Source organism: Bombina bombina, chromosome 1 (genome assembly GCF_027579735.1).
Source record: "Bombina bombina isolate aBomBom1 chromosome 1, aBomBom1.pri, whole genome shotgun sequence".
Taxonomy (NCBI): Eukaryota; Metazoa; Chordata; class Amphibia; order Anura; family Bombinatoridae; genus Bombina; species Bombina bombina.
Genome location: NC_069499.1, coordinates 100,234,614 through 100,256,855, shown reverse-complemented (window position 1 = coordinate 100,256,855; position 22,242 = coordinate 100,234,614). Strand labels below are relative to the sequence as shown.

General features: G+C 40.7%; 1 protein-coding gene across 1 annotated transcript in view; it reads right to left on the bottom strand.

Moving 5' to 3' along the window:
• Window positions 1-2,272: 2,272 nt before the first annotated feature.
• The window catches only part of TRIP11 (thyroid hormone receptor interactor 11), a gene marked incomplete in the record, with an annotated part of 367,784 nt that continues 347,814 nt past the window's right edge, over window positions 2,273-22,242 (bottom strand). Inside the window, 2 exon segments of the mRNA XM_053697549.1 lie at window positions 2,273-4,130; window positions 5,442-5,586. Of these exon segments, the coding sequence (XP_053553524.1) occupies window positions 3,913-4,130; window positions 5,442-5,586 (363 nt within the window).

Sequence of the window (22,242 nt, the reverse complement as noted above, 5' to 3'; positions counted from 1 at the left end):
TCTCCCTACTGAGCGACTTTTCCAGTTCCTCGAACCAGAACCACGCCGCTGTAGTGACAGGAATAATGCACGAAATAGGTTGAAGGAGGTAACCTTGCTGTACAAAAATCTTTTTAAGCAAACCCTCCAATTTTTTATACCCCCTCGACCTTAGGGACTGTTTGCCATATGTCCTTCCTGGGGTCGACCATAGGGAACAATTTCTTAAATATAGGAGGAGGGACAAAAAGGTATGCCTGGCTTCTCCCACTCCTTATTCACTATGTCCGCCACCCGTTTGGGTATCGGAAAGGCATCAGGGTGCACCGGGACTTCTAGGAACTTGTCCATCTTGCACAAGTTTTCTGGGATGACCAGATTGTCACAATCATCCAGAGTAGATAGCACCTCCTTAAGTAATGCGCGGAGATGCTCTGATTTAAATTTAAATGTCACAACATCTGGTTCTGCCTGCTGAGAAATTCTTCCTGTATCAGAAATTTCTCCATCTGAGAAACCCTCCCTCACTGCCACTTCAGACTGGTGTGAGAGTATGACAGAAAAATTATCATCAGCGCCCTCCTGCTCTACAGTGTTTAAAACAGAGCAATCGCGCTTTCTCTGAAATGCTGGCATTTTGGATAAAATATTAGCTATGGAGTTATCCATTACTGCCGTCAATTGTTGCATAGTAACAAGCATTGGCGCGCTAGAAGTACTAGGGGTCGCCTGCGCGGACATAACTGGTATAGACACAGAAGGAGAAGATGTAGAACTATCTCTACTTCCTTCATCTGAGGAATCATCCTGGGCAACCTTACTATTTGTGACAATACTGTCCTTACTGTGTTTGGACGCTATGGCACAATTATCACATATACTTGAAGGGGGAACCACATTGGCTTCCATACATACAGAACATGATCTATCAGAAGGTATAGACATGTTAAACGGGCTTAAACTGGTTAATAAAGTACAAAAACCGTTTTAAAACAAAACCGTTACTGTCTCTTTAAATGTTAAACAGGGCACACTTTATTACTGAATATGTGAAAAACTATGAAGGAATTATCCAATCTTTACCAAATTTTCACCACAGTGTCTTAATGCATTCAAAGTATTGCACCCCAATTTTCAAGCCGTTAACCCTTAAACCGGAGCCGTTTGCAATTTTAACCCCACTACAGTCCCAGCCACAGCCTTTGTTGTGACTTCAACTATCCCAGGGGGGTATTTCAAGCCTTCTAGGAACTTTTTCAGTGGACACCAGACCCTCTCACATGCATCTGCATGCACTGTACTTAAAAGAAACTGTGCAATAATGGGCGAAAATGAGGCTCTGCCTAATACAGTGCAAGGCCCTTCCTGACTGGGAAGGTGTCTAAACTAGTGCCTGGTGATAAAAAACGTTCCCCAAATAATAAAAGTGTGAAATCCACTTCAAACTTTAAATAAAAACTTAAAATAAACAATCGATTTAGCCCTTAAGAGTGTCCACCAGTTAATAGCCCATAATAAGCCCTTTATTCTTTCTAAGTCTAAGAAAATGGCTTACCGATCCCCATGAGGGAAAAATGACAGCCTTCCAGCATTACACAGTCTTGTTAGAAAATGGCTAGTCATACCTTGAGCAGAAAAGTCTGCAAACTGTTCCCCCCAACTGAAGTTCTCTCATCTCAACAGTCCTGTGTGGGAACAGCAATCGATTTTAGTTACTGCTGCTAAAATCATACACCTCTTATAAACAGAACTCTTCATCTCTTTCTGTTTCAGAGTAAATAGTACATACCAGCACTATTTTAAAATAACAAACTCTTGATAGAAGAAATAAATAACTACAACTAACACCACAAACTCCTCACCATCCCCGTGGAGATGCTACTTGTTCAGAGCGGCAAGGAGAATGACTGGGGGGCGGAGCCAGAGGGGGAGCTATATGGACAGCTCTTGCTGTGTGCTCTCCTTGCCTTTCCCTGTAGGGGAGGAGAATATCCCACAAGTAATGGATGACGCCGTTGACCGGCCACACCAATGTTGGAGAAATCTATATTTCATATCAATTATTTTTTTACTTAAAGCGCTGTAGTCGCTACTCCCTTAAAACCCATGAGACACCAAATATTACGAATGAAAGAGTCTGTAAGTACTAAATGGCTGCACCATATTTGCATGTTAACCAAATGCTAAATCACCGCCTAACAAATCTAACTTGAATTATTAAGAAATTACAGCAAAATAAATCAATTGGAATAAATATATACTCCATGTTTAAAAACTTTTGTAAATGAGAACATTGTTGGCCTTGATTTTTTTTATTTTATTTAGTATTTCGAAGAGAATACATTTTTTTAATTTTACTTTATTTTCTGTACATAATATTCACACTATAACCCTGCAAATTGTTTCAATAATATTTTCCATAATAAATCTATAACCTTCTGAAAAATTATTATTAAAATAACCATAACAAGTGAATAATCAACATTCTTAAGGTAAAACCACATTACAAGTACCTACGAATACCAATGTGCGAAACACTAGTATTCCATTCCTTCCACAATAGAATTAAATGGACATTTAAGGGACAGTCTACACCAGAATTGTTATTGCTTAAAAATATAGATAATTCTTTTATTACCCATTCCCCAGTTTTGCATAACCAACACAGTCATACTAATATATGTTTGACCTCTGTGATTACCTTGTATCTAAGCCTCTGCAGACTGCCCCCTTATCTCAGTGCTTTTGACAGACATGCAGTTTAGCCAATCAGTCTACAGGAGTGAGCACAATGTTATCTATATGACACACATGAACTAGTACTGTCTAACTGTGAAAAACTTTCAAAATGATCTGAGCTAAGAGGCGATTTTCAACTGTTTAGAAATCAGTCTGAGCCTAGCTAGGTTTAGCTTTTCAAAAATACCACCAAGGGAACAAAGCAAATTTAATGATAAAAGTCAATCGGAATGTTGTTTAAAAATGCATGCCCTATATGAATCATGAAAGTTTAATTTTGACTAGACTGTCCCTTTAAACACTAATACATTTTAGTATAGTATTGGGGTTATTCCCCCGCCTCCCTCTAGTCATGGGAGCCGCCATGTTAAAATCTTACAATAAATTCAAGTGCTGACCTATTTACACATGTGCAGCAACTTTCCTTCAGATATCTGTAGTGTAACTTAGGTTTCAAAATGGCAGCACCCATGATTAGAGGTAGGTCCATGAAATGTTTTTAGTGTTCTTTTAAAAAAAAAGGGAGGGTGGATTTTAATCAAAAACCTTTTCTGTAAATTCAAGTCTGACTTAATAGGAAAGCCAAGAAAAGTGTATAGGAAATGGGCTAGGTGCAGGGAATGATTCCAGTTACAAGGACGCACTGAAACATAACAGAGAATAGTTTCAAAATATATATCTCACAGCCTCATACCACATCAGTTATAATATACTTGTGAAGCTGGGGGTATTTTTTTTTTTATTATACAGCAAGTTTGGGTGCCACATTATGTCAATATCCAACACCATGATATTTGGCAAGTATGAGGGTATACGGTCCATAATTTAGTAGAATAGCTGCTGATAAATGCATGGTTTTCTTTGATGAACTGTACATGTCACCTCAAATGAGCAGATAATCCTTGCGAAGACTAACTATGTACAAACAGACATGGAAAACAATGTCTTTAAGAAGGGGAGTTAACCATTTGGAACTTTAATTTGGCAGCTACTGTGATGTACTTGTGTCTGAGATACAGAAAGCCCACACTTCTCACAAGCTGGACAGCTTTGTTGTACGAAAAGTAATAAATGTGGAGCATATAAAATGGAATCCATCATCTGATTGTGTAGAAGGCATCTTTGGGTTATATTATATACAATAGTGTTTATATAAAGTGCTAAAAGGATCCAATTTTTTGGATTGAGTTTAGTCTATTGCTTTAATAGGTCTTTAAGCATCGCTCCTTGACTTGATTCCGATGACACTGGCAAAGGTGTGAAAGTGGGAAGTGAATCTGATATGGGCTTCATCAGCAGGTGACCTGATGCACTTGCTCCCATAGCAGAGGTGGAGAGGAGCGGTACAGCTGCTGAGCGAGGAGCCAAAAACGGATTGGTGTCTTGCCGTCTTGTCCCAGATGTAGGTGCCCCTGCAAGGAAAACACGCACATCAACAGGGGGTTTAAAGCTGTGCACATAACTAATTCTATTGTATCGCTAGGTTGAAGGTAAAAAAAGAAAAGAAAAAAAGAACGGAAACTTGAGAATTAATTTTTATACCATAAAATACACACTGATATGTAGGTTTATCTTAGAAAAAGTAACTTGATCAAGTGGTATCATTTTGAAAGAATATAAAGTCTCCACATATTAATACAGGTAAAAATCCCTTTATCCGAACTGCTTGGGACTGGAAAAGGTTTGGATTTTAGAATTGTTTGGATTTTAGAATATTTGCATCTGTAAAATGGGATGGCTTGAAGATGGGATAGGACAGAGTGTAAACCGTATCTTATCTCATTTAGGCAATATTTACGTGTAATAATACAGCTTACACATGCAACCTAAAGCTAGTTTTATAGCATTCTTAATATACATAAAACAGTACTGTAATCAGAAAGGTAATAGTTGTTTTCAATTAAGACTAACATTTGCATTTTAGAACATGCAAATCATACCAAAGACATAGGCAGTAAAGACGGACAGGAAAAAAGAAGTAATTTTTAATACACAGGTGGCCCTCAGTTTACGCCGGGGTTAGGTTCCAGAAGGAATGGTTGTAAATCGAAACCGTTGTAAATTGAAACCCAGTTTATAATGTTAGTCAATAGGAAGTGAGGGAGACAGGTTCCAGGCCCCTCTAAAAATTGACATAAGTAACACCTAATACATTATCTTTAAAGCTTTGAAATGAAGACTTTAAATGCTAAACAGCATTATAAACCTAATAAAATAATCACACAACACAAAATATATAATTAAACTAAGTTAAATTAACAAAAACATTTGCTAAACAGCATTCTAAACCTAATAAAATAATCACACAACACAGACTTCACTTGCATTTTTCTGCAAACAGTTCTTTCTATGCATTCCAATCTGGACTGATTTATAGACAGGAAGATCTTGTTCCTTTGAAATCTGCTCGATAGCTCAGGTCTGATTAAACTTATTAATTTCAGCTTGCTTGGCTTTGCTGCAACACAAGCGGACAGCTCCACCTACTGGCTATTTTAATAAATGTACTGCTTCTCAATGCTTTTCAATAGCAGTCACATGACTGGAAAAAAAGGTTGTTATTCTGAAACGGTGTAAATTGAACCGTTGTAAAACGAGGGCCACCTGTACAAGTTTGCATTTTGGAATTCTGGATTTGTACCTAGAGACATAAACCCCAGTAAGAAATATGAAAAAAACAAACCCATTTAATACATTTTCCTCCCATCTTATTTGCAGTGTACCTGAAACTGCGCCTGAGACAGTCGCACTCTGACTTCCGCCGGCTGCAGAGCCTAAAGGTGTTATGTTTTGCATAGAGAGTTTTAAAGGAGGAAGGGTGGGACGAGATTCTGTCTCCAGGAACTTGAGAAAGAGCTCGGAAAAAGACTGTGGAGATATTGCACAATACATTATTTGTAACAATAACAACTAGTGATTTGCAGAAATACAAAATAAGCAAAAACCTATAAACACACTTTATCACTTCAGGCAAGGCTTGAAATTCCTCCTGGGAATTCATTTTGGACTTGTTCTAAAATAAACATTGCTGGCTGTAAATTATTGGAGATTGATAACGGTATATCCATGCTTCAAAATACAGAATGTTATGTTGGCTAATAGCTCATCTGTAACACATTCCTTACTGTATTGTTTAAGGAATCTCAGGGCTTGCAGAAGGAAAATGCAAATTAGATATGAACCTGGAACACAATTGAAAGATTTTTTTTTTTTTTAAATACTAGAATGTTTGTCATGAAAAAAAAAACTAAATCCAAAACGTCATCTAAAAGGAGAAATTAGGGCAAGTTCACTACATATGATAATAGCAATTATGTTTTCCAAAGTAAATACCAAACAAGGTAAAATCTGAAAGGATGATGATTTAGTATTAGTAGTATCATTATTTAACACTATTACTAATAATAAATAATAATAATGGCATTATGACAGAATAATAATATAACAAATAGTATAATGATATAATAATAGTATAATAATATAACAGCCGCCTATGAGCCTTCTGTTTTCTCATATCAGAAGACAAGTACAAACAATGCATATTATTAAAAAGAGATAGGAAACTCACAATTTACCTTCAGATAGAGCATGCAATTTTAAACAACTAGCTAATTTACTTCTATTATCACTTTTTCTTTGTTCTTTGGAATCTTTTGTTGAAGAACAAGGACGTATGCTTAATAGTCAGCCCATTTCTGGAGCACTAGATGGCAGCACCATTTCCTACCATGCAGTGCTCCAGATGCCTACTTAGGTATCTCTAACACAGAATATCATGGGAACTAAGAAAATTTTATAATAGAAGCGAATTGGAAACTTTTTTTTTAAAATGGTCTGCTTTGTCTGAATCACAAAAAGAAAATTTATGCTTATCTGATAAACTTGTTTCCTTTTAGACACGATAAGTCCACGGATTTCATCCTTACTTGTGGGATTACGCCTCCTGGTCAGCAGGAGGAGGCAAAGAGCACCACAGCTAAGATGTATATATAGCTCCTCCCTTCCCTCCCACTCCAGTCATTCGACCGAAGATAAGAAGAGAAAGGAAAAGCCAAGGTGCAGAGGTGTCTGAAGTTTAACAAAAAAATAATAACCTGTCTCATAGAACAGGGCGAGCCGTGGACTCATCGTGTCTAAAAAGAAACAAATTTATCAGGTAAGCATAAATTTTCTTTTCTTTTTAAAGACACAATGAGTCCACAGATTTCATCCTTACTTGTGGGATACAATACCAAAGCTATAGTACACGGATGAAAAGGGAGGGACAAGGCAGGAAACTTGAACGGAAGGCACCACTTGCTTGAAGAACCTTTTTCCCAAAAACAGTCTCAGTCGAAGCAAAGATATCAAATTTGTAAAATTTAGAAAAAGTTTGAAGAGAAGACTAAGTTGCAGCCTTGCAAATCTGCTCAACTGAAGCATTATTCTTGAATGTCCATGAGGAAGCAACAGCCCAGGTGGAATGAGCCGTAACTCTTTCAGGAGCCTGCTGTCCATCCTATCACTAACACAGGCAAAGAGAATGACTGGAGTGGGAGGGAAGGGAGGAGCTATATATACAGCTTAGCTGTGGTGCTCTTTGCCTCCTCCTGCTGACCAGGAGGCATAATCCCAATCCGTGGATTCATGTCTTTAAAAAGAAATAACATTTTTATATCCCTTTAATAAGTAGTAATATTTCTAAGGTTTTGATGACATCCAATATGTGCAATAAGATTTCCATAATATTCTGTGGCTATGTACAAAAATTCCAAATTCTCAATAATTTACTCAGTTCAACAAAATCCTCAGCACATCAATTAAAAGACATCACCTTTATTAGAGAGGATCAGTAAACAATATCAATAATATCCTGGCTTGCAAATTAACTCGGCTTATAGCTTGTAAATACAACAACGGAGCTCTGAGTATGTACGTGAAATACAAAATGTTTCTTTTATGATTAAGAAACCTCATACATTAAAAACAACTTTCTAATTTATATCTTTCTCTCTCTTAGTATCATTTATTTACGGAGCAGAAATGCACGACTGGGAGCTAGCTGAACACATTGGTAAGCCAATGACAAGAGGCATATATGTGCAGCCACCAATCAGCAGCTAACTACCAGCTCCTGAGCATACCTAGGTATATTGTTCAACAAATGATAGTAAGGTAACTAAGCAAAATTAGAAGTTTAAAATTGCAACAACAACAAAAAAAATCTGAATCATGAAAGAAAAAAAAAATGTGTTTCTTGTCCCTTTAACTGGCTCCCTTAACAGTGGTTCAGTGGTTGTCATATAGATATCTGTCCCGTTCTGTCCAGTATCCACCAGTTCAGGTTATCTTCAGGTTTCAGCTATTAAAAGCCTTTATCAAGATACCAGACATATCCCCCATTCTGTCAATGACGACACATTAACTCTCTCCTCACTGGATGTAATCTTACATTTTAATTGGAAGGTGGTAATACCATTAAAATAAAAATGATTAAAAATATATAATTAAAAATAAAAAGTATATAAATGCATACAAACAAAATGTATGCTTACTTGATACATTTCTTTCTTTCCGGGCATGGAGAGTCCACGAAACATTCTAATTACTAGTGGGATATTCACTCCTGGCCAGCAGGAGGTGGCAAAGAGCACCCCAGCAGAGCTGTTAAAGGGACACTGAACCCAAATTTTTTCTTTTGTGATTCAGATAGAGCATGTAATTTTAAGCAATTTTCTAATTTACTCCTTTTATCAAATTTTCTTCGTTCTCTTGCAATCTTTATTTGAAAAAGAAGGCATCTAAGCGTTTTTCTTGGTTCAGATCCTGGACAGCACTTTTTTTTTTATTGGTGGATGAATTTATCCACCAGTCAGCAAGGATAACCCAGGTTGTTTACCAAACATGGGCCGGCATCTAAACTTACATTCTTGCAATTCAAATAAAGATACCAAGAGAATAAAGAAAATTTGATAATAGGAGTAAATTAGAAAGTTGCTTAAAATTTCATGCTCTATTTGAATCACGAAAGAAAAAATTTGGGTTCAGTGTCCCTTTAAGTATCACTTTCCTTACCCATAACCCCCAGTCATTCGGCCGAAGGGAAACGTAAAAAGAAGATAACACAAGGGTATAGAGGTGCCTGAGGACTAGACAAAAAAACTGCTGTCTTAAATAGAATAAGGGCAGGTCGTGGGGACTCCATGCCCAGAATTTTTTTTTTTTTTTATCAGGTAAGCAAAAATTTTATTTTCTTTCCTATGGGAAACAATACCCAAGCTAGAGGACACAGAACGAATAGGGAGGGAGAACAAGACAGGCGGACCTAAACTGAAGGCACCACTGCTTGAAGAACTTTTCTCCTAAAAGAAGCCTCAGCTGAGGCAAAAGTATCAAATTTGTAGAATTTGGAAAAAGTATATATGGAGGACCAAGTGGCCACCTTACAGATTTGCTACACAGAAGCTTCATTTTTGAAAGCCCATGAAGAAGAAACATTATGCTTAACAGATCATTTCCTTTCCTTCTGTATGAGGAGAGTCCACGGCTTCATTCCTTACTTGTGGGAAATGCAGAACCTGGCCACCAGGGGAAGGCAAAGACACACCAGCCAAAGAATTAAATACCTACCCCACTTCCCTCATAACCCAGTCATTCTGCCAACGGCACAATGAACAGTAGGAGCAATATCAGGGTATAAAAGGGTGCCAGAAGAATAAACAAATATTTAGGTGTGCACAACGGAGAACACGTGAGGGGGCCATGGACTCTCCTCATACAGAAGGAAAGGACATTATCTGGTAAGCATAATAATTTATGTTTTCCTTCTTAATATGAGGAGAGTCCACGGCTTCATTCCTTAATTGTGGACACTGAATGAAGCTCTAGGGGACACTGAATGAAAACGGGAGGGAAAAAAGATAGGCGGACCCTATTCTGAGGGCACCACAGCCTGCAAAACCTTTCTCCCAAAAGCTGCTTCAGCTGAAGCAAAAACTACAAACTTATACAATTTTGAAAACTTATTTAAAGACCACCAGGTAGCCGCCCTACAAATCTGCTCCATAGAGGCCTCATTTTTGAAGGCCCAAGAGGAAGCCACAGCTCTAGTGGAATGAGCCTTAATCCTCTGAGGAAGCTTATGTCCCGCTGTCTCATATGCTAAGCGAATAAGACTCCGCAACCAAAAAGATAAGAAAGTGGAAGAAGCCTTCTCCCCTCTACACTTCCCAGAATAGACAACGAACAAAGAAGAAGTGGACACAAGGAAGGAACCACAATCTCCTGATTGATGTTGCGATCAGAAATGATCTTATGGAGAAAACCTAACCCAGTACGAAGAACAGCCTTAGCAGCATGAAAAACTAGGTAAGGAGGCTCACATTGCAAGGCAGCCATCTCAGATACTCTGCACGCTGAAGCAATAAAGAAGATCTAAACACCGGCCTGATTCTAACCAGAGCCTGAACAAAAGACTGATCAGTAAGCTCAGAGAGCCTCTTGTGCAATAAAACAGAGCCGAAATCTGTCCCTTTAGGGAACTAGCAGAAAGACCCTTTTACAGACCATCCTGGAGAACGGAAAGAATCCTGGAGAACGGAAAGAATCCTGGAGAACGGAAAGAATCCTGGAGAACGGAAAGAATCCTGGAAACCTTGACCTTGTGCTAAGGTAATCCACGCTCTTCACACCAGAATAAGTAGGTCCTCCACACCTTATGATAGATGCAACGAGTGACCGGCTTTGAACTTCAATGAGAGTATCAATCACTCTCTCAGAAAAACCTCTCTTGGCTAGGACTAAGCGTTCAATCTCCACACAGTCAGCTTCAGAGAATCTAGATGAAAAAAAGGACCCTGTTCCAGCAGATCCCTGCAACAAGGTAACCTCCATTGAGGAGATGAAGACATCCCTACCAGGTCCGCGAACCACATCTTTCACGGCTACAATGGAACAATTAGAATTGCTGAAGCTTGCTCCTGTTTGAAGCGGGCTACTACCCGAGGTAGAAGTGGTAACGGTGGAAAAAATTAAATTAGAAGCTTCAAGGCACGGTTAATGCATCTATTAGCTCCGCATGAGGATCCCTGGACTGCAACCGTATCTGGGTAGCTTGGGTTTGAGCCGGGATGCCATGAGATCCATCTCCGGCGTCCCCCACCTGATGCAAATCTCCGCAAACACCTCGGGATGGAGCTCCTCGTTCCCCCCTGAAGGTTGATGTAAGCCACCAAGGTTATGTTGTCTGATAGTAATCTGAAAAATAGGGACAAAATGTTGATCGGGAGGAGAGATTACTCAAGTCCACAGGCACTGTGCCTTCCTGCCACCCCAAACAGCTCCCCATCCTGATAGACTTGCTCCGTAGTCACAATCTCCCAGGATGGTCTCAAGAAGGATGTCCCTTGGGACAGGTGATATGGACAGAGCCACCACGAGAGCGATTCTCTCAACCAGCTGTCCAGAGAAATTTGTTGCGACAGATCCAAGTGATTGTTGTTCCACTGACTCAGCATGCAAAGCTGAAGAAGTCTGAGATGGAATCTGGCGAATGGAATTATGTCTATGCTGGGAACCATGAGCCCAATTACCTCCATATACCGATCCACAGAGGGCCTTAAGGTGGTCTGTAGGGCAAGACAATTGTTATTTTGTAACGTCTCTAGTCTGTAAGAAATATCCTCATGGATATTGAGTCTAGTATCGTACCCAGGAATTCCACCCTGGTACTGGGAACCAGAGAACTCTTTCTAATTTTATCTTCCATCCATGTGATCAAAGAAGAAGCAGAAGAGCTCTTGAATGGCCTTCTGCCAGCCGATAGGATGGTGCCTGAACCAGAACGTCTAAGTATGGAGCTACTGCTATACCTCTGGTTCTCGCCACTGCAAGCAGAGCCCCCAGAACCTTCTTAAAGACTCTTAGCGCAGTAGCTAGACCAAATGAAAGTGCTATAAAACGGGAAGTGCCGATTCAGGAAAGCGAATCTTAGGAACTTGAAGTTTTCATTGTGGATTGGAACATGAAGTTAAGCATCCCTCAAGTACATTGTAGTCATGAACTGTCCTTCTTGAACTAAGGGCAGAATGGACCTTATCTCCATCCTGAACGATGGGACCGACAGGAACTTGTATAAGCACTTTAGGCCCAGAATCGTGCGAAAAGTTCCCTCCTTCTTTGGGACCACAAAAAAGTTTGAGTAGTACCCCAAACCTCTCTCTGCTAGAGGTACCGGTACAATTACTCCAGGGAGGAGAGATCCCTCACGCACCCTAGAAAAGCCTCTTGTTTTTCTGGTCTTGAAGACAGGTTTGACAAGAGGAATCTGCCCCTGGGTAGATGAGTTTTGAAACCTATCCTGTATCCCTGAGCAATGACCTACAGGACCCAAGGGTCTTGCACATCCCCCAGCCAAGCCTCCAAAAAGAGATATAGTCTGCCCCCAACACAATCCAAAGATGGATCGGGGCCGCCCCTTCATACCGACTTTGGTTTGCTGGGCTTCTTGTTCTGCTTGGATTTATTCTAAGACTGAGTCGGTTTCCAAGTTCCCCTGGACTGTTCAGGCTTTGCGGAGGACTGCTGGCGTTGGTATTTATCCACACGAAAGGAACGAAAATTAGGACCTTGGTTTGTTCTTCTTATCCTGCGGGAAAAAAGGCACCTTTGCCTTCAGTGACCGTTGATATGACTGAGTCCAGGCCTAGACCAAAAAGAATCTTCCCCTTAAATGGAACGGAAAGAAGTCTAGATTTAGAAGTCATGTCCGCAGACAAGACTTCAGCCAGAGTGCCCTACAGGCTAGCACAGAAAAACCTGGTAAATAATCTGCATATTTGCATCACAAATAAGAGAATTAGCTACCCTCAAGGCCTTAATTCTTTCCTGGATCATGTCAAGGGGACCTTCTACCTCGATCAATTTAGATAACAAGTCGCACCAATAGGTAGCGGCTCCAGCCACCGCAGCAACCACCGCTGCCGGTTAAAACATCCCGTGTGCTGAAACATCTTTCTCAACGGAGTTTCTAGCTTCTTATCCATGGGCTCTTTAAACGATGAACTATCCTAAAGCAGGATAGTAGTGCGTTTAGCAAGCGTGGAGATAGTGGCATCCACCTTAGGGATGGAACTCCAATTGAGAATCCGGAACCGGGAATAATTTCTTAAAAGAAGGGGAAAAAGAAGAACCAAGTCTTTGCCATTCATTCTTCAATATTCATATTATTCAATATTCGCCACCTTTAGGGGAACCAGGAAAGTCTGTGGTACAACCCTGTCCTCGTAGACCTTATCTAGCTTAGGAATACAAGGTTCCTCAGGTAACTTAGGTTCTGGAACCTCTAAAGTAGCTAAATCTTCCTTTAGCAGAAAGCGTAAGTGTTCAATCCTAAATCTAAAGTCTGGTTCCTCCGCAGCTGGAGGATTAGAGGCAGCAGATTCTGACCCAGAAAGATCATCCTCTGAAGTATCAGAGGCATCTTCATCAGCGGATAATCTTGAATCAGATAAATCCAAAAAATTAGTAGATGACCCCTGGGAAGTATAGCAATATTTGACCTTTCGCTTGCGCTTAGCAGGGTGAGGTAAAGCACTGAAGGCCACAGACATTGCTGCTTGTAGCTATTCAGTAAAGTCTGGCGGTAATAAGGCCCCTCCAGAAGGAGGATTAGCAGTGCAATGGGAAGCTGCATGTGTAATAGGAGATGACTGCAGGAAACGGACCTCACGGAACGGAGACTCCTCAGAGGTGGACAGCTCAGTGGTACTAAACATTTTGGTTCTCTTAGATACAATTACTTTATCAAGGCATGTGAAACATAATTGAGCAGGCGGATATACCGTAGCCTCCTCACAATAACAAATTATGCTTACTTGATAATTTTCTTTTCTTCAGATGGAGAGAGATCACAGTTGCATTCATTACTTTTGTGAAAATAAGAACCTGGCCACCAGGAGGAGGCAAAGACACCCCACCCAAAGGCTTAAATACTCCTCCCACTTCCCTCATTCCCCAGTCATTCTGCCGAGTAACAAGGAACAGTAGAAGAAATATCTGGGTGAAAAGGTGCCAAAATAATAAAAAACACGACGCCCCACATGAAAAAAAGACGGGTGGGGAGCTGTGGACTCTCCATCGGAAGAAAAGAAAATTATCAGGTAAGCATAATTTTCTTCCTAAATGGAAAGAGTCCACAGCTGCATTCATTACTTTTGGGAAATCAATACCCAAGCTATAGAGGACACTGAATGCCAAAACGGGAGGGTATAGAAGACGGCCCATTCTGAGGGCACCAGGCCTGAAAACCACTACCCAACAAAAAAAAAACCCTCTTCGACCAAAGCAGAGAAAAACAGAAAGGGAAAAGGCCCCAAGGACATTGACCAGCAGATATCCCGGAAACCTAGGTAGATGCCGCAACATTAGATACAACTGAGCCAACAGTCCTCTAGAGACACAGTCGGTCCCCCACCACACACTGTTTACTAGTGAAGGGAACCCCCGCCGAAACTCCCAAAGGAATAAGGCACGGAAGAACCAAATGGCTGCCCCCCAGGACACAGCCGGAGGCTGAACCAAGAAAACAAAACTCCAACTCCCTGACCTGGAAGGAATCCCCTGAAGATCTAACTGGCTAGCACACAGACAAGGTGCCATAGCTTCAGTGGGTCCAGAGCGAACCCCTTTGCTTGCAGAGCAGCTAAGTCATCACACTATTTCAGCAAGCCAACCAAGGAAAGGGCAAGCCCAGGGGGCATCAGCACCCAGAAAAGTCTGGTCTACTGAACCAGATTAACAACCCCAATCAAAGGACACCGCCCAAGTTTCCTGGAACTGGGGAACCCCGGACCAGCACTAGATCCTAACTTTCCGGTAGAACCCGCAATGGGATCCACAACGAAAATGCTGAGTGAAAAACTCATCCACCGGAAGAGAAAGTGAGGAGAGGTCCGAGCCCCCCAATAAACAAGAACCCGGAAACTGAGATCTCCCATCTGATATAAAACCAGACTCCCGGGAGATACCATACAATGTCCAAAGTAAAATGGGCAACGAGAAAAACTTGCAAGTTCCGCCAGAAGACGAGACCACTTCTTGCCAATAGTCCAATGCTCCAAAGAGCTAAGGAAGCAAAGACCGAACCGAGGTCACTAGAACCCTAGCCGCAACAGCCACTTACGACCAAGAGCAAGGGAATACCTTGAGGACAAGAGTCACTCAAACAGAGGCTAGTCTCCAGATAACCCCCAAAATCAGAGGAGAAGAAAAAGAAGGATGCAGAGCTCTGAGTAGAAACCCTAAACAGAGCTCAAGGAGATCACACTGCCCATATCCCTACAAAGGAACCAACTCCCCCTAAGGAACCCGAGGAACAGACCAAGTCTGCAAGGTCTCAAGAAGAGGACCACAGCAGAAACAAACCCAAGGACAATTCCAAAACCTCAGGCCAAACCGCTCAAACAGCCGTAAGGAGGCACTAAGCCCCCAATCCTCCTCCGAGAGGAAAGAAACTCTAGGCCCCAAAGAGCAAAAAGAGTGACGCAGCGGAACTCCAGTGACCCGGTCATCAGATTGAGTGCTGAATAAGGACTGACACAAACTTCCAGTCATGCAGATCCTTCTACAGTGTTTAGATGAACTTGTAAAGAAAAAAAAAGAAGACACACAAATAATAATGTGAGCACTCAGCGCCCCACCGGACCAGCCAGGCGCCACATGTCTGAACAAGCCACAGGACAGAAGATCTGAATCCCAGCAGGACCAGCCGCAGCTTGGGACATAACTGTCAAGATGGCTAAATCCACCCTCAAAGGTGAAGGTCAAACAGACAAACCTAGGACTAACATGTCCCTTAACAGGCTTCCAAAGAAGCAACCAGAGAGAATCGATCCCAGAAGTTCCTGAAGGAAACACAATAGGAATTAAAAGACATCCTCACTGGATAAAAGAAAATATAAGGCAACCCGCTGGTTAATGCCCAGGAAGAAAACAGGCATACACGCAGGACCAGCCAAACGGAACCCTGATCTTCCAACAAAAAACTGGGAAAGATCTCAATAAGCAGACAATTTGGAAATTATGCCATCCCCTCGTGTCTAATGATGTAAGCCATTCAAAGAACACTGCGGATTCCAGTATCCATTAAGGATAGGATCCTCCAATAACTCTAAAACGTGTCTGAGTAAAACGCAGAGTCGCGCTATTCTGTAACAAAAGGCACAACACCCAAGGTCGGTAGACCCGGGACGATCGGGCACGAGAACAAACGCAAATTAACATCTGGACTTTGCAGGAGTATAATCACCAAAAACATGTGAAAGCGAAAACGAGCGGCAATCTCCGGGTGTGGGGGGGGGGGGGGGAGACAAGCCGCCCTGTAAGGAGGGATAAACATAATCTGGGTTACCCGCATGTGTAGTAGTAGGGAGAGGTAGGGAACTCGCCTCTTGGAGGACAGAACCCCAGGAGGTGGATGGCTCAGCAGACCCCTGATTCCCCGAGACGGAGGAACAGGGCGCTCTAATACGGCATATCGAACATAACTGATTGACCTGTGTCAACGGGGCCAAATCGCATTCTTCACAAGTCGAAGAATCTGAAATTTGAACAGCGTCAGAATCCTCCATAGCTAGACAGAGAATATAGTAAAATGGGCTAATAAAAGACTTAAACGGCACCTGACACTCACAATATCTGAGGCACTCACCACCTCCTAGAACCAGACACCAGCAGACTAATTTTTCAGTCGCCAAATGGTCAGGAATGCAGAAATGGAAGACCAGAACGTAAACACGTGTAATCACAAGGTGAACTGTACAGTCCAAAAAAAGCACGCCCAACCATAAGGTTGCGTCACTTCCAAAGGCCTTCATGTTCTAGCCAAGAGCCCAGTTAACACTACACATAAGCAAATTGAATCAAATAACAAACATGATTAAAAAAACATAATTTATGTAAGAACTTACCTGATAAATTCATTTCTTTCATATTAGCAAGAGTCCATGAGCTAGTGACGTATGGGATATACATTCCTACCAGGAGGGGCAAAGTTTCCCAAACCTCAAAATGCCTATAAATACACCCCTCACCACACCCACAATTCAGTTTAACGAATAGCCAAGAAGTGGGGTGATAAGAAAAAAGAGCGAAAGCATATAAAATAAGGAATTGGAATAATAGTGCTTTATACAAAAAAATCATAACCACCACAAAAAAGGGCGGGCCTCATGGACTCTTGCTAATATGAAAGAAATGAATTTATCAGGTAAGTTCTTACATAAATTATGTTTTCTTTCATTTAATTAGCAAGAGTCCATGAGCTAGTGACGTATGGGATAATGATTACCCAAGATGTGGATCTTTCCACGCAAGAGTCACTAGAGAGGGAGGGATAAAATAAAGACAGCCAATTCCTGCTGAAAATAATCCACACCCAAAATAAAGTTTAATGAAAAACATAAACAGAAGATTCAAACTGAAACCGCTGCCTGAAGTACTTTTCTACCAAAAACTGCTTCAGAAGAAGAAAATACATCAAAATGGTAGAATTTAGTAAAAGTATGCAAAGAGGACCAAGTTGCTGCTTTGCAAATCTGATCAATCGAAGCTTCATTCCTAAACGCCCAGGAAGTAGAAACTGACCTAGTAGAATGAGCTGTAATCCTTTGAGGCGGAGTTTTACCCGACTCGACATAGGCATGATGAATTAAAGATTTCAACCAAGATGCCAAAGAAATGGCAGAAGCTTTCTGGCCTTTTCTAGAACCGGAAAAGATAACAAATAGACTAGAAGTCTTTCGGAAAGACTTAGTAGCTTCAACATAATATTTCAAAGCTCTAACAACATCCAAAGAATGCAACGATTTCTCTTTAGAATTCTTAGGATTAGGACATAATGAAGGAACCACAATTTCTCTACTAATGTTGTTGGAATTCACAACTTTAGGTAAAAATTCAAAAGAAGTTCGCAACACCGCCTTATCCTGATGAAAAATCAGAAAAGGAGACTCACAAGAAAGAGCAGATAATTCAGAGACTCTTCTGGCAGAAGAGATCGCCAAAAGGAACAAAACTTTCCAAGAAAGTAATTTAATGTCCAATGAATGCATAGGTTCAAACAGAGGAGAATGAAGAGCCCCCAGAACCAAATTCAAACTCCAAGGAGGAGAAATTGACTTAATGACAGGTTTTATACGAACCAAAGCTTGTACAAAACAATGAATATCAGGAAGATTAGCAATCTTTCTGTGAAAAAGAACAGAAAGAGCAGAGATTTGTCCTTTCAAAGAACTTGCGGATAAACCTTTATCTAAACCATCCTGAAGAAACTGTAAAATTCTCGGAATTCTAAAAGAATGCCAAGAAAAATGATGAGAAAGACACCAAGAAATATAAGTCTTCCAGACTCTATAATATATCTCTCTGGATACAGATTTACGAGCCTGTAACATAGTATTAATCACAGAGTCAGAGAAACCTCTTTGACCAAGAATCAAGCGTTCAATCCCCATACCTTTAAATTTAAGGATTTGAGATCCTGATGGAAAAAAGGACCTTGCGACAGAAGGTCTGGTCTTAGCGGAAGAGTCCACAGATGGCAAGAGGCCATCCGGACAAGATCCGCATACCAAAACCTGTGAGGCCATGCCGGAGCTACCAGCAGAACAAACTAGCATTCCTTCAGAATCTTGGAGATTACTCTTGGAAGAAGAACTAGAGGCGGAAAGATATAGGCAGGATGATACTTCCAAGGAAGTGATAATGCATCCACTGCTTCCGCCTGAGGATCCCGGGATCTGGACAGATACCTGGGAAGTTTCTTGTTTAGATGAGACGCCATCAGATCTATTTCTGGAAGCTCCCACATTTGAACAATCTGAAGAAATACCTCTGGGTGAAGAGACCATTCGCCCGGATGCAACGTTTGGCGACTGAGATAATCCGCTTCCCAATTGTCTATACCTGGGATATGAACCGCAGAGATTAGACAGGAGCTGGATTCCGCCCAAACCAAAATTCAAGATACTTCTTTCATAGCCAGAGGACTGAGAGTCCCTCCTTGATGATTGATGTATGCCACAGTTGTGACATTGTCTGTCTGAAAACAAATGAACGATTCTCTCTTCAGAAGAGGCCAAGACTGAAGAGCTCTGAAAATTGCACGGAGTTCCAAAATATTGATCGTAATCTCACCTCCTGAGATTCCCAAACTCCTTGTGCCGTCAGAGATCCCCACACAGCTCCCCAACCTGTGAGACTTGCATCTGTTGAAATTACAGTCCAGGTCGGAAGCACAAAAGAAGCCCCCTGAATTAAACGATGGTGATCTGTCCACCACGTTAGAGAGTGTCGTACAATCGGTTTTAAAGATATTAATTGAGATATCTTTGTGTAATCCTTGCACCATTGATTCAGCATACAGAGCTGAAGAGGTCGCATGTGAAAACGAGCAAAGGGGATCGCGTCCGATGCAGCAGCCATAAGACCTAGAATTTCCATGCACAAGGCTACCGAAGGGAATGATTGTGACTGAAGGTTTCGACAAGCTGAAATCAATTTTAGACATCTCTTGTCTGTTAAAGACAGAGTCATGGACACTGAATCTATCTGGAAACCCAGAAAGGTTACCCTTGTCTGAGGAATCAATGAACTTTTTGGTGAATTGATCCTCCAACCATGATCTTGAAGAAACAACACAAGTCGATTCGTATGAGATTCTGCTAAATGTAAAGACTGAGCAAGTACCAAGATATCGTCCAAATAAGGAAATACCACAATACCCTGTTCTCTGATTACAGACAGAAGGGCACCGAGAACCTTTGTAAAAATTCTTGGAGCTGTAGCTAGGCCAAACGGCAGAGCCACAAACTGGTAATGCTTGTCCAGAAAAGAGAATCTCAGGAACTGATAATGATCTGGATGAATCGGAATATGCAGATATGCATCCTGTAAATCTATTGTGGACATATAATGCCCTTGCTGAACAAAAGGCAAGATAGTCCTTACAGTTACCATTTTGAACGTTGGTATCCTTACATAACAATTCAATATTTTTAGATCCAGAACTGGTCTGAAGGAATTCTCCTTCTTTGGTACAATGAAGAGATTTGAATAAAACCCCATCCCCTGTTCCAGAACTGGAACTGGCATAATTACTCCAGCCAACTCTAGATCTGAAACACAATTCAGAAATGCTTGAGCTTTCACTGGATTTACTGGGACACGGGAAAGAAAAAATCTCTTTGCAGGAGGTCTCATCTTGAAACCAATTCTGTACCCTTCTGAAACAATGTTCTGAATCCAAAGATTGTGAACAGAATTGATCCAAATTTCTTTGAAAAAACGTAACCTGCTCCCTACCAGCTGAGCTGGAATGAGGGCCGCACCTTCATGTGGACTTAGAAGCTGGCTTTGCCTTTCTAGAAGGCTTGGATTTATTCCAGACTGGAGATGGTTTCCAAACTGAAACTGCTCCTGAGGATGAAGGATCAGGCTTTTGTTCTTTGTTGAAACGAAAGGAACGAAAACGATTATTAGCCCTGTTTTTACCCTTAGATTTTTTATCCTGTGGTAAAAAAGTTCCTTTCCCACCAGTAACAGTTGAGATAATAGAATCCAACTGAGAACCAAATAATTTGTTACCCTGGAAAGAAATGGAAAGTAGAGTTGATTTAGAAGCCATATCAGCATTCCAAGTTTTAAGCCATAAAGCTCTTCTAGCTAAAATAGCTAGAGACATAAACCTGACATCAACTCTGATAATATCAAAAATGGCATCACAGATAAAATTATTAGCATGTTGAAGAAGAATAATAATATTATGAGAATCATGATCTGTTACTTGTTGCGCTAAAGTTTCCAACCAAAAAGTTGAAGCTGCAGCAACATCAGCCAATGATATAGCAGGTCTAAGAAGATTACCTGAACACAGATAAGCTTTTCTTAGAAAGGATTCAATTTTCCTATCTAAAGGATCCTTAAACGAAGTACCATCTGACGTAGGAATAGTAGTACGTTTAGCAAGGGTAGAAATAGCCCCATCAACTCTAGGGATTTTGTCCCAAAATTCTAATCTGTCAGACGGCACAGGATATAATTGCTTAAAACGTTTAGAAGGAGTAAATGAATAACCCAATTTATCCCATTCTCTGGAAATTACTTCAGAAATAGCATTAGGAACAGGAAAAACTTCTGGAATAACCACAGGAGATTTAAAGACCTTATCTAAACGTTTAGAATTAGTATCAAGAGGACCAGAATCCTCAATTTCTAAAGCAATCAGAATCAGAATGATGATGTTCATTTAAAAATTCATCTGTAGAAAGAGAAGTTTTAAAAGATTTTTTATGTTTACTAGAAGGAGGAATAACAGACATAGCCTTCTTGATGGATTCAGAAACAAAATCTCTTATGTTATCAGGAACATTCTGAACCTTAGATGTTGAAGGAACTGCAACAGGCAATGGTACATTACTAAAGGAAATATTATCTGCATTAACAAGTTTGTCATGACAATTAATACAAACAACAGCTGGAGGAATAGCTACCAAAAGTTTACAGCAGATACACTTAGCTTTGGTAGTTCCAGCACTAGACAGCGATTTTCCTGAAGTATCTTCTGACTCAGATGCAACGTGAGACATCTTGCAATATGTAAGAGAAAAAACAACATATAAAGCAAAATTGATCAAATTCCTTAAATGACAGTTTCAGGAATGGGAAAAAATGCCAATAAACAAGCTTCTAGCAACCAGAAGCAAAGAAAAAATGAGACTGAAATAATGTGGAGACAAAAGCGACGCCCATATTTTTTAGCGCCAAATAAGACGCCCACATTATTTGGCGCCTAAATGCTTTTTGGCGCCAAAAATGATGCCACATCCGGAACGCCGACATCTTTGGCGCAAAAGGACGTCAAAAATGATGCAACTTCCGGCGACACGTATGACGCCGGAAACAGAAAATATTTTTTTGCGCCAAAAAAGTCCGCGCCAAGAATGACGCAATAAAATGAAGCATTTTCAGCCCCCGCGAGCCTAACAGCCCACAGGGAAAAAAAGTCAAATTTTTAAGGTAAGAAAAAATGATTGATTCAAATGCATTATCCCAAATATGAAACTGACTGTCTGAAAATAAGGAAGTTTTAACATCCTGAGTCAAGGCAAATAAATGTTTGAATACATATATTTAGAACTTTATAAACAAAGTGCCCAACCATAGCTTAGAGTGTCACAGAAAATAAGACTTACTTACCCCAGGACACTCATCTACATGTTTGTAGAAAGCCAAACCAGTACTGAAACGAAAATCAGCAGAGGTAATGGTATATAAATAAGAGTATATCGTCGATCTGAAAAGGGAGGTAAGAGATGAATCTCTACGACCGATAACAGAGAACCTATGAAATAGACCCCGTAGAAGGAGATCACTGCATTCAAAAACAGAATTTATGTTTACCTGATAAATTACTTTCTCCAACGGTGTGTCCGGTCCACGGCGTCATCCTTACTTGTGGGATATTCTCCTCCCCAACAGGAAATGGCA